The following is a 13,609-nucleotide window of genomic DNA, read 5'->3' on the forward strand; positions in this document are numbered from 1 at the left end:
AGCTTTCTTGCTTTCTGTCACTTCCAGCCATCTGGCTCCAATCTCCCCCGCCTCAGCAAGATTTTTGGGTTTTTCATCTTGTATGTACCGTGTTATATCCTCAGGAACACCATCCAAGAACTGCTCCATTTGTATGAGGAGGTGCAGTTCTTCCAAGGATTTAACATTGTGTTCTGATATCCAGGCCTCATAATTTTTCCCAACGTAGTAGGCGTGTTTGGGAAATGAAACATCTGGTTTCCACTTTTGGGTTCTGAAATGCCGACGGGCATGATCCGGGGTTATCCCCATTCTGTATCTGGCCTTGGTTTGAAAAATTTTATAGTCGTTCATGTTCTCCTTAGGCATTTCAGCTGCCACCTCTGCTAAAGGTCCACTGAGCTGTGGCCTCAATTTAACCATGTACTGGTCTTCAGGGATGCTGTACCCAAGACAGGCTCTTTCAAAATTTTCCAAGAAGGCCTCAGTGTCATCACCTGCCTTGTAGGTGGGAAATTTCCTGTGATGTGGAACCATAATTGGCGAAGGGTTGTTAGGATTGGCTGGGTTTTGTTGCTTAGCCTTTTCTAATTCCAGTTCATGTTTTCTCTATTTTTCCCTCTCTTCACTTTCTTTTTGTTGTTTTTCCATTTCTTTTTGTTGTTTTTCCATTTCTCGGCGGTAGGCTACCTCTTCTTCTGCTTGTTTCATTTTGGGGGCCACCTCTTCTTCTTGCAGTTTTCTGTGGTGGGCTGCATTTTTGGCTTCTTCTTGTTTTTGTAGCGTTTCCATCTCTTGTTTGTGAGTTCCCTCATCTTTGGCCATCTGTGTTTTGAGCAGTTCTATCTGTTTTTCCATTGCTTCGAGCTGTACTGCGTCTGGTTTTTGTGACATCCTGTTTTCTTGTTGGGGTGCCCTCCAGTGTTTGTTGTCTGAACTGCAGGTTGTCCGTTGCCTCCTGGGGTCTGTCTAGCAACAGTGCCTTTTTCCCTTTCTTCCTCTAGCTAATTTTTTCAATGTAAAGTAAACCAGAAAAACCACTTTATTTGCATGTGTATAGTGCTGGTAATTGACTCCTAATGGGAGTGCTATAGTGTGACAAAAGACCCTTAATAGCTCCTTAATGGTTTCTTCCTTAATATGCAAGCCACAACTGCCAGAGAGAGCAGAAAAAAAATTCTCTCTGGTTCCCTTTTAAAACCAAACTGTTTCTCTCTGCTAAAAAGCCCCTAGCAGAGAAAAGAAAAATATAATATTCCTACTGGCTTCTGGATTCTATCTATCCCACCTCTGCCACCATATCATAAACCTAGTCCCAGATTTGGACCTTAGCGTCCAAAATATGGGGGTTAGCATGAAAACCTCCAAGCTTAATTACCAGCTTGGACCTGGTAAAGCTGCCACCGCCCAAAAAATTAGAGTGTTTTGGGGCACTCTGGTCCCCCCAAACACCTTCCCTGGGGACCCCAAGACCCAAATCCCTTGAGTCTCACAACAAAGGGAAATAAGCCTTTTCCCTTCCCTTCTCCACGTGTTCCTGGAGAGAGACACAGAAGCAAGCTCCGTGAATCTAAACAGAGGGACTCCACCCTCCCCATTCCCAGTCCTGGAAAACAGAATTACTTCCCTCTTCACCCAGAGGGAATGCAAAGTCAGGCTAGTAAATCTAACACACACAGATTTCCCCCGACCTCTTCCTCCCACCAATTCCCTGGTGAGCTGCAGACTCAATTCCCTGGAGTTCCCCACTAAAGAAAAACTCCAACAGGTCTTAAAAGAAAGCTTTATATATAAAAAAAGAAAAAATACATAAAAATGGTCTCTCTGTATTAAGGTGACAAATATAGGGTCAATTGCTTAAAAGAATATTGAATAAACAGCCTTATTCAAAAAGAATACAATTCAAAGCACTCCAGCAACTATAGACATATAAATACAAAACAACAAACCATCTTTGTACTCACACCTTGGAAACAGAAGATTAGAAAGCAGGAAATAGAAAAATTCACTCCTCATAGCCGAGAGAATACAGGCAGAAGACCCAAGAACAAAGGACTCACACACAAAAAACCCTCCAGCCAGATTTGAAAAAGTCTTGTTTCCTGATTGGTCCTCTGGTCAGGTGTTTCAGATTACTTCTTTCGAGGTGTAAGAGACATTAACCCTTAGCTATCTGTTTATGACAATCCCCTTTAGGCTGTCCTCTCTTGATGACATTATGCTGAGGCAGGAGACTAGGAGGCAGAGAATGGCCTTATTCAAAAAGAGAAAGGCAGACCAGCAAGATATGCTGTGAAGTTGTTCACCAGGTTGTCCCCCTAAAAGTGCTGCAGGAGTGGAAGGGGCTCTCAAGCTATGCTGGGAGGCATGGGCATGTGGCTGTTCCTTGTAACGTATGAAACGAAATCGAACAATTTCTCAGTTTTACATTCTGCTGTATCTCCCCTGCAGACATGGAAAAAGCGCAGAGAAAAACAGATAAGGTCCTGCAATGATTGTCAGCTACGATGCATGTCAGAGGGCCATTGCACCTCAGCGAGGAGCAGTAGCATCTCTGCCTTGACACTTGCATTGTGCACTGATACCTGATGCAAACTATGAAAACTAACCAAGTTCCTTTTCCTGTAAGAACTGTCTCAATACACTGTTGAGTTTTGCAGAAATGAATGCTTTTGTCATTTAAATCTACTATGTGGGGGGAGACACAGACTGCACCATGCTGGCAGGTACCATTCTGAAGCATCTTAAGGTGGGGTGGGGTGGAGGCAGGGTCTCCTAGCTCACATCAGCCAACATTAATAATAATTAATAATAAATTGTAAAGATAGGTACTTACATGTTAAAGATCCTTCTAGGAAATCTCTTTGGTCCTGGCCTGGGTTTCTGGCTGTGACTTGGGCACAGCTGAGGCAGGGCGGGAATCAGGATGCGTTGTAGCTGAGCAGGACTGAGGCTGGCTTTCCAATTGGCCATTGTCAGGGTCTTGAGTCACAAAAGATCCTGGGCTTTAGGGGGCAGCTCCTCTCCGGCATCCTCCTGCTCCTCCCCTAATGGGACAAGCCAGTTGTTCTCAGTGGTGGGAAGTGCAGGCAGTAGGCTGTGAATAATGTCTGAGGGGTTGTACTGTAATTGTGTAGAATCCTATCCAGTTGATCAAAACACTGACAAGTCACATGCTCCCTACCAGATTGTCTCCTTTTATCCCTTGTTTCAATATACTTTATCCTGAACTGTTTTCTCTTTATCCGGCATTGATCTGCATTCCAATCTTGACCCCTTGCAGACATCTGCTTTGCAACATCCACAATATGTCCCTATTCCTGTGGCTGGCCACAAGAGCTTTTTCCTGAACCAATGCTTCTCCCCAGATGGCAACAATATCCAGGGTCCTAGCACAGCTCCAAGCAACTCTGTGAGATATGTTGTGGGGCTTCTGGAGTGCCATCATGGTTGTATACCCAGAATAGTGATACACTGGGATCCAGGAGCAAAATCTGGCCCTACACTACCAAAGGGTCATTCTGGAAACTTGACACCAGGATGGGACACAAGTAAATGGCCTAGGCTGGTAAAGGTTGAACTGCAAAGCACTGTGGGATAGCTGTTAGTAGCATGCAAAAGTGGTGCACAGCAACTGCGTGCACATAAACAATAGATCAAACTATTTCCATTCAAAGCAAACTTAGTCCACTTTGCAAGAAAACTCCAGAATTAGTGTGCAGTGATGGGTTGCATGGTACATACACAATTGTTTTCAAACTGGATTAACTTTAGTTGTTCTGGTTTAAAACCTTCATGTAGACAAGCCCTTAATCTTAAGTAACACACAAGAGCTAATTCAAGAAGTGCTAGTTGCTGAGCCACTAAATAATAGTGACTGCAATATAATTAGGTTCAAGGGGCAAGGAAAGTATTTAAAAGTGACAGTAAACTTTAAAAAGGAAGATGTCAATAAAACGACATTCGTCAAAAAGCCTTAGTGTTAAAAGAAAAGGAAGTAAAATCCTTGGAAGTGGCATGGGTGCTACTTAAACAATATTGGAGACTTGAAAGGCATTTGTGCCTGTGAGCAAAAGGGGAGTCACAAAGACAAGGAGTAAATCAATATGGCTAGGTTCGAGAGGCTATTTGAGCCAAATGCAAATCCTTCAAACATTCGAAATCTGACCCTGGTGAAACCAATAAACAGGAGCTGTAGACAGTGTGTAAGAAGGAAATTAGAAAGGCTGCAGTGGAATTCAAAGGACAAATAGCTAAAGGTATAAAAGCAAACAACAAGAGATTCTTTAAGTCTATTAGCAGCAGGAAGCCCATGAAAGAATCAGTGGGTCTTCTGGATCACCAGGAATTCAAGAGAGAAATTAAGGCACTTAAGGACACTGCTGAGAAGTTAAACGATCAGTCTTCACTGCTTAAAATGTCAGGGAGATTCTTACCCTGGACCCATTCTTTTCTGCTAAGGAAGATGAGGTGTTATCAAGATTGTCAGAAAATGAGGTTCTGGAGCAAACTGGTAATTTAAATAGCAATAAATCACCAGGCCAGATGGTGCATTGAGAGTTCTGGAGGCACTTACAAAAATATACAATATCTCAGTCAAAACGGCCTTTGTTTCACAGGACTAGAGGGAAGCAGATGTTGTACCTATACGTGACAAAGGCTCTAGGAGGGAGCTGGGGGAAAGAGAAGTAAGTTTTTCACCTGTACCTGGTAAATTGGTTACAATGATAATTAACACCATCCTCCCTGAAAAACTCATGATATGCTAAGGTCTAACCAGCTTGGATTCTGTCAAGGTTAGTAGATGAAAGTAGGCTAAAAGCCTTCTTTCCATTGGGTATATGTGGGATTGGCACAAAATGCTAAGAATTATTTTAATTCACCTTGTTGATTTCTTTGTTTTGAGGGAGTATACCAGTGAAAGGCATTGGTCCTTTGAAGATCCACCACTGCAGTCATTTTAATAGTATTATTGTACCACCCCTAACCAAGATCAAGGTCCCAGGGTGCGAGGCACTGCACATACATATAGCAAGAGACAGGCCCTGCCCTGAAGAGTTTATAGGCTAAATAGAACAGATGGACAAAGGATGGGAGAGAGGAAGTATTGCTCTGTCCATTTTATAGATGCGGAACTGAGGCACACCATGAGATTAAATGACTTGCCCAAGGTCACACAGCAAGTCTGTGGCAAAACTGGGAACTGAACTTGGGTCTTGTGAGGCTTAGTATAGTGTCTTAACTACAGAATGATCCTTCCTTTCTGTTCTATTTCAAACAGGGTGAATCTTATAGGGGAACTTACTTAGCTGAGTGACATGTACCTAATAAAATACATTTTGAGGTTAGTCTCGGGGGATCAGCTAATTTTCTGGCATTCTACAATATATGATTTACAAAAAAAATATAGCTGGATACCAAACAATAGAGAAACCGTGGGACTTGGATAGTCTAGGGTGATGATGTGAGATGGAACTTTTTACTGGTTCAAAAAAGTTTATCAGGGAGAGGAAGATATTGTAATTTGGTGTCTGTTTCATGGTTGTCTTTCCATAATAGATAAGTGTTGTAATAGCTGGGTTCTCCTGTTGCTCTGTGTGATCGGAGAAGGGCTGGTAGCCCCAAGGGACAAATTAACTGTGTTGGTTTCCTCTGTTCTCCTTGTGGTGTGAATTATTGCACATCACAGAAATCACCCCCACTATTCATCCCCTTGCTGGCAGTCTGAACAGAGAGGCTAGGGACTGAATGAGCTATGGAGCCTGAATTCCCCTCTGACTCTTGGTGTAGTCCCTCCTGGTCCCAGACATTGTGGGAGAAGCTTGTACTGCTGCTGCATGTGTGTCAAGGTTCCTTCCCCACTCTGAACTTTAGGGTACAAATGTGGGGACCTGCATGGACACTTCGAAGCTTAATTATTAGCTTAGATCTGGTAACTCTGCCACCATCCAGAAATTTCAGAGTCTAGAGCACTTCTTGTCCCCCCCAAAACCTTCCCCTCCTTAGGCAGCCTTGAGAGGCTTCACCAATTCCCTGGTGAACACAGATCCAAACCCCTTGGATCTTAAAACAAGGAGAAATTAACCATCCCCCCTCCTTTCCCCCACCAATCCCTGGTGAGTCCAGATCCAATCCCCTTGGATCTTAAAACAAGGAAAAATCAATCAGGTTCTTAAAAAGAAAGCTTTTAATTAAAGAAGAAAGGTAAAAATCATCTCTGTAAAATCAGGATGGGAAAGACTTTACAGGGTGATCAAATTTGTATAGCCCAGAGGAACCCTCTCTAGCCTTAGGTTCAAAGTTACAGCAAACAGGTAAAATCCTCTCAGCAAAAAAGGACATTTACAAGTTGAGAAAACAAAAATAAAACTAATCCGCCTTGCCTGGCTGTTACTTACAATTTTGAAACATGAGAGACTGGTTTAGAAAGATTTGGAGAGCCTGGATGAATATTTGGTCCCTCTTCGTCCCAAGAGCGAACAACCCCCAAAACAAAGAGCACAAACAAAGACTTCCCTCCACCAAGATTTTAAAGTATCTTGTCCTTTTATTGGTCCTCTGGTCAGGTGTGAGCCAGGTTTACTGAGCTTCTTAACCCTTTACAGGTAAAAGAGGCATTAACCCTTAACTATCTGTTTATGACAATGTGTTTATACCTGGTCTGTGGATAGAGGGTTTCAGTGTCCAAGGGTGACCAATCAGGTACCTTTCAACAGCACTAAACTCAGCTACACAAAAGTGTGTGTGCACGCATGTGTGTGTAAAAACCCAGCAGAGAAGCTATTTTGAAAACATTTCAAAGCTAGACTCTGATGTGTTGTGCATGAATGAAAAATTCAATATTCTTTAGCATTTTTACTTAGCATCATAGATGTGCCTGGCACTGTACAGAAAGAATAAAGACCACAACTCTGATTCTGCTTTATGCCTTGTATAGCTACTGACACCCCTGCAACTGGGTGTAAGGTGCCATCCCAGGGCAAATGGAGGAGTCTGATTTAGTAGCACATTGCAGAGGTGTCAGTGACTGCCCAAGGTGCAAACCAGAGGGGAATCCAGGCCACAGTGGTTAGTTAGTTCTGCCCTCCCACTGATTTTTACTCTGGTGTGACTCCATTCAGTGGAGTCATTCCTGATTTACACAGATGTAAGTGAGAGAAGAATCAAGCTCACAAGCCTTGTTCAAAAGAATTTACAACCTGGATAAGTTACCTGCAAATTGTATTCTGTAGTAAGGGAGGGTCTAAACCTTGCCCTCTCATTCATAAATTCTGAAGACTCCACTGCTTGACTGGATATAACACAGCCTTTGTGTGTATGCTTTTGGGAATCAATCACAAGCAGACTGGGACTCGGCACACACGTGGCTATTCAGAGAGTGTCCCTGTTCCAGAGTTTGGGTGCTGTCAAGGTCACTCAGGTACTCTCCATTCCAGCACCCTGGGAGACGCGGGCCAGCCCTGCAAGCAAAGCCTTTCCCTCGCACCTCCTGCTCAAGACTACTTTAGAGAAGTGGTTGCTATGCCGCCTTGTTTGTTCACAGTACGTAACACTGTTTGCCTGCCGTGTGTGTAACCTGTAAGTCAGAGGCTATTATCTTCACACAGAAGAGGGCTGGGCTACAGAGCTGCCATCCATACCCACAACTTTCAAAATCTTAGGGTCTGGAGCTGAGTGGGAGCTGAGATTCACTGTGGGAGGCAGCTGAGTTTTGGAGCTCCCTGAGGGAACACAAATTTAACAACATGGAAGTTAGGCATCCAAAGTGAAAAGGCAAACCTGTTTATGAAGGTTAGTGAACTGCCCTGACTCGTGCTTTGCTGCTTTTCTGAGGTGACACTCATGTGGGGGATGGATGGACCATGCTGATGATCTGTTGCATTGGGACCTGGGTGGGTGAGGGAGCTTGCTTGGTGTGAGGGTTCTTTTCCCATGAAGTGGCAAGTGCTCAGAAATGAAAGAGAATTTGGGGGGAAGTTTGGTTGATGATTTTTCCTAATAGCTTATTAATTTAACAGGAAAAATGAGTGTCACAAAAAGTTCTGGTGGGCGAATCCCTTTGGTTTAGCTGAGAGTGAGTGAATCTAGGTCACTTTTTAGAAGAGGGAGTCTTTAGGTGAGCGGAAGATGATCAGAGCTTGAATCGCTTTGCAGCAGAAGAGTGAGGGGAGGACAAGGAAGGGGCAGGAACTACTGTCTGATAAGTCAGGATATTTCATGCAACCTGCTGAGTGAGAACAGGCTCTTTGCAGCTTGGCATAGCTATGGTTCCTGGCAGGAGGAGTCTAGCACTATCCAGAGAGTGGTAGGGAAACTGCCATCTTCCATTCACGCACTGCAGAGTCAGGTCTCTTGACTAAGATTTTTTTCGTTGGTGCTAGGTCATTATTGTATGTAGGCAAATAGGAGAACTTGTGTCTCAGCTTCTGACCCAACTTGATTTGTGTCTTAGTGGGGCCATGAAGCACCAGCTGCATTTCAGGCATTTGATAGAAGCACACTGCTGTTTTCCCAATAGAACTGAACCAGGCTCAAGCCAAATCCTCCCCCAGACCAGACCCTGGCTGAATTTCAGAGCTATTTGGCTCAAGATCAGGGCTCAGTGTATTTCTGGCACATCTCTGTAAGACAGTATTAAAATCCTACCTGGCCAATAGTATAACTTGCTAGGTTTCAGTAAAAGTAACCTTTATACCCCAACAAAAAGCTGGAGGGGGGTGGGGCAGGGAAGAGGAAGCATTTTGTTTTTCCGCTGAATAAATGGATGATAGAAAATCTAGGTAAGCTTGCAGCCTCTCTGGTATATAGGTGCCCACTCCCAGGCACAAGCTCTGTGTAGGAACTAGCCCAGCTCATGTTCAGCCTTTGTTTACAAATGAGTGTATTATCAAGGAAATAAGGATCTGTGGAAACCAGAACTGGGAAAGCTTCAGCAAGTAGAAGAAGGGAAGAGACTTGCTCAGACCCAGCTTTGTTTCCATTTGAAATCCAGAGATGATAGCCTGTCAGAGATAGCAAATGAAGAGCCACTCAACCTCTCTAAGGGAGAAGAGGCAGAACTCCCTCTGCTCATTATTAGAGATGTTTGCCAGTTACTCCCTCTCCCTCCCTCCCTCTCCAGAGAGAAATCTTTGCTTCATGTTTCTTTCTTTTCCTTCTTTGATAGTGTGTATGCCCCTTTCCTGCAAACTGCAGCTCTGGGCTAGGCAGCGTTGCTGGGATGATGACAATATTTCTCAGTATTTATCCAGAATCTTTCATCCAAGGATCTCAAAGCATTTTGCAAAGGTGGGTGAATACTGTTTCCATTATACAGATGGGGAAACAAGTCACAGGGATGAAGTGGTTTACCCAAATTCTATGGTCAATGTTATACAGGAGGTCAGACTAGATGTCATAATGGTCCCCTCTGGCCTTAAGATCTATGAATCTAGAAGGCCACAGTGTATCCCGTAGCAGAGTGGGCATTAGAATCTACTTCTGCTGTCTCCCAGCCCTGTGCTCTTAGCCTTATTGCTTCCTTTGCCTTATCATTTATTAGTTTTGATGCTATGCAGTTTCAAATGACAGTTATTTGAATGTTTTTTTTCCTGCAAAGTCTGTAAGTTGAATTGTTGAAAAGTTCAGCATTTTAAGCATGAGCCTGATCCCTAACTTCTGCCACTGGGCCTTTCCCCTGCAATAGCTCCTGTTGTAAGCTGAGACTGAGTTCAAGAATGACCCTAAGAATGCACAGAGCACACAGGGTGCAAGTTTCTGTGTTTTTGGGACTCTAACTTTCCAGGATCCCCATTCTCAGAGTGTGGGACAGAAAAGGCCTACCCCAGCTGTCAAACCTTCCATATTCCTCACCACCACCCCCAGTGAGAAGTGACCAAACTCTCCTTCCATGTTGCCTAAACTTCTGTCCTAAGTCCACGTCACAGAGGTTTCCCTGAAGTCCCAGACACCTGACTTTGCACAGGTTCACTTGAGTATTTAACTTTCTCCTGGAATTTCTAGGAACCTTGGTTCTATCATCACATGAACTGCTAGTACCTGGCTTGGTCTATGTTGCTGAATTTCAGTGGCCAGCTGGTCACTCAGGTGAAGAAAAGCTACATTTTTGTCCTCCCCTACCCCCTGACCTCCAAACTATTACTTAGTACAGTTTGGCTGCTCTGGAGGATCTGAGCCTGTGTCTTTATTGCTTTCATGTATCTTTTCAGAGGCCAATCAATACGACTAGCCAGGAGTCAGTAAGGATTGCTTGTGTGAGCAAGGCTTGCAGGACCGAACCCTTAAGACTGTAACTTCCTAAGGGAAGGAACTGTCTTCTTTTGTGATTTGTGCACCACTAAGCAGTGTTGGGATGAACAAATCATATAATAGTAAGAAGGGCTACCACACCTTCCTAATTACAGTAACATGAGGTCTGATACACTCACTGGTGTAAGTGAGAGGTCTAACTCCATTGGCTGCTGATTTACAAAGTGTAAGAGAGAGGAGAAACAGGCCCCATGTTTCACACCTGTTAACATATTGTTTGTAATGAGGAATCTCTGTTATGAAACTAAAATCTCTTTCTAACTGAATGAAATCTCTTCAGATCATCGGGATTTCCCACACTTAATTATTTGTTTAGGGGAGAAAGCCTTAGGGAGTTATCTTGGATTTACATGAGAGCTTGTGGAAATACATCCTAGAATACTTAAGGGACTGATTGCTGAGATCTCTGAACCAATATTATCGATTCTCTGACAACTCGTGGAGGATGGGAGAAATAACTGAGGACTGGAAAAGAGCAAATGTAGTACCTACTATAAAAAGGGGAATAAGAACAACCCAGGGAATTATAGACCAGTCAGCTTAACTTTGGTGACCAGAAAGATAATGGAGCAAATAATCAAACAATCAATTTGTAAGCACCCAGAAGATAATCAGATAATAAGTAACAATAAATATGGAGTTGTCAAGAACAAATCATATCAAACCAAACGAATATCCTTCTTTGACAGGGTAACAAGCCTTGTGGATGGAGGGGAACCAGTAGATGTCATGTATTTTGACTTTAGTAAGGCTTTTGATATTATCTCACTTGACCATCTCATAAACAAACTAGAGAAATATAGCCTATTTGAACTTATTATAAGGTGGGTGCACAATTGGCTGAAAAAACATACTCAGAGAGTAGTTATCAATGGTTCACAATCAAACTGGAAAGGCATATTGAGTGGGATGCCACAGGGATCTGTCCTGTGTCCAGTTCTATTTAGTAGGGGGATTGCCAGCAGATTGAAGGACGTAATCATTCCCCGCTCTTCGACATTGGTGAGGCCTCACCTGGAGTACTATGTCCAGTTTTGGGCCCCACACTACAGGAAGGATGTGGAAAAATTGGAAAGAGTCCAGCAGAGGGCAACAAAAATGATTAGGGGGCTGGCACACATGACTTATGAGAAGAGGCTGAGGGAACTGGGATTGTTTAGTCTGCAGAAGAGAAGAATGAGGGGGATTTGATAGCTGCTTTCAACTACCTGAAAGGGGGTTCCAAGGATGATGGATCTAGACTGTTCTCAGTGGTAGTAGATGACAGAACAAGGAGTAATGGTCTCAAGTTGCAGTGGGGGAGGTTTTGGTTGGATATTAGGAAAAACTTTTTCACTAGGAGGGTGGTGAAGCACTGAAATGGATTACCTAGGGAGGTGGTGAAATCTCCTTCCTTAGAGGTTTTTAAGGTCAGGCTTGACAAAGTCCTGGCTGGGATGATTTAGTTGGGAATTGGTCCTATTTTGACCAGGGGGATGGACTAGATGACCTCTTGAGGTCCCTTCCAACCCTGATATTCTATGATTCATAAATGATTTGGATAATGGCATAAAGAGTACACTTATAAAGTTTGCGGACAATACCAAGCTGGGAGGGGTTGCAAGCAGGGCCGGTGCAAGGAAGTTTCGTGCCCTAGGCGAAACTTCCACCTTGCGCCCCCTCAGCCCTGCAGTAGCTCCCCACCCCCACCACCTTGAAGTGTGCCCCCCGCCCCGTGGCAGCTCCCCGCACCCAGCGGCAGCTCCCCACCCCCTGGCCCGAGGAGCCCTGGGGTATCTCTCCACCCCAGCTCACCTCTGCTCCACATTCTCTCCAATCAGGACTGCGCAGTGGAACCCCTGGGCTGGCGGATGGCGGCTACCGGCAGCGGCGCGCTGACCCAGGGGACCCCCTGGGTTGCTGGCGGCGCACCACGGCTGCCCAGAGGATTCCAGGGGCCTGGGGTCTTCGGCGGCGGGGGACCCCCGCTTCGGCAGTAATTCGGCAGCGGGTGGCCCTTCCGCTCCGGGACCTGCCGCCAAAGTGCCCCGGAGACCTGCCACGGGGCCCCCCTGCTGCCGAATTGTTGCTCAAGCGGGACCAGCTGCCGAAGTGCAGTCAGGTCTTCAGCGGTAATTCGGTGGCGGAGGGCCCCCGCTGCGGGTCTCCGGAGCACTTCGGCGACTGGTCCTGGAGAAGAAGGGCCTCATGCCACCCAATTACCGCCGAAGACTGGACTGCACGTCGGCAGTGGGTCCTGCTTTGGCAGTAATTCACCGGCGGAGGGTCCTTCCACCCCGGAGCGGAAGGACCCCCTGCCGGCGAAGACCAGGAGCAGAAGAAGCTCCAGGGGCCCGGGCCCCGTGAGAGTTTTCCAGGGCTCCAGGAGTGAGTGAAGGACCCCGCTCCAGGGGCCCCAAAAAACTCTCATGGGGCCCGGGGCAAATGGGCCCGGGGCAAATTGCCCCTCTTGCCCCCCCCGGCGGTCCTGCGGCGCGCTGACCCAGAGGAAGCCCTGGTCTGCCGGCTGCCATGGCAGCGCACTGACCCAGAGGAAGCCCTGGGCTGCCGGTAACAGCGCACTGACCCAGGGGAAACCCTGGGCTGCCCGCTGCCGATGCCACCGGCAGCTCAGACTTCCTCTCCATCCCAGCAGCAGCGGCTGCTCAACCACTTAAAAAAAATTTGGAGGTGCTTTTTGGCACCCCCAAATCTTGGCGCTCTAGGCAACCATCTAGTCCGCCTCAATGGCTGCACCGGCCCTAGTTGCAAGTGCTTTGGAGGACAGGATTAAAATTCAAAATGATCTTAACAATTTGGAGAAAGGGTCTGAATTAAATAGGATGAAATTCATTAAGGACAAATGCAAAGTATTACACTTAAAGAGGAATAAGCAATTGCATAAATAAAAATGGGATCTGACTTCCTAGAAAGGAGTATTGCAGAAAAGGATCTGGGGGGTTTTGTGGCTCATAAACTAAATATGGGTCCACAATGTATTATTGTTTCAAGAAAAGCAAACATCATTCTGGGACGTATTAGTAGGAGTGTTATAAGCAAGATATGAGAAGTAATTTTTCTTCTTCGAGTGATTGCTCACATCCATTCCAGGTAGGTGTGCGCGCCGCGCGTGCACGTTCGTCGGAAACTTTTTTACCCTAGCAACTCCAGTGGGCCGGCAGGTCGCCCCCTAGAGTGGCGCCGCCATGGCGCTCTATATATACCCCTGCCGGCCCGCCCGCTCCTCAGTTCCTTCTTACCGCCGTGTCGGTCGTTGGAACTGTGGAGCGCGGCTTAGCTGTCCTCCACGTCCCTAGCTCTCCTAGTTCTCTATCGCTTGTCT

General features: G+C 45.6%; 1 protein-coding gene across 5 annotated transcripts in view; it reads left to right on the forward strand.

Moving 5' to 3' along the window:
• The first annotated feature begins 4,421 nt into the window (after nucleotides 1-4,421).
• Nucleotides 4,422-13,609, forward strand: part of TOGARAM2 (TOG array regulator of axonemal microtubules 2) — an 81,480-nt gene continuing 72,292 nt past the window's right edge. For 3 of the 5 annotated variants that reach the window (XM_030557335.1, XM_030557339.1, XM_030557337.1), the window contains exons 1-2: nucleotides 7,602-7,770; nucleotides 9,146-9,267. In XM_030557335.1, coding sequence (XP_030413195.1) covers nucleotides 9,151-9,267 — 117 coding nt within the window. In that variant the 5' untranslated portion in view covers nucleotides 7,602-7,770; nucleotides 9,146-9,150. Of the gene's footprint in view, nucleotides 4,493-7,601; nucleotides 7,771-9,145; nucleotides 9,268-13,609 lie in introns of those variants that run through there. The other 2 variants (XM_030557336.1, XM_030557338.1) reach the window with 2 other exon arrangements.

The sequence above is a fragment of the Gopherus evgoodei genome, chromosome 3, assembly GCF_007399415.2.
Source record: "Gopherus evgoodei ecotype Sinaloan lineage chromosome 3, rGopEvg1_v1.p, whole genome shotgun sequence".
Taxonomy (NCBI): Eukaryota; Metazoa; Chordata; order Testudines; family Testudinidae; genus Gopherus; species Gopherus evgoodei.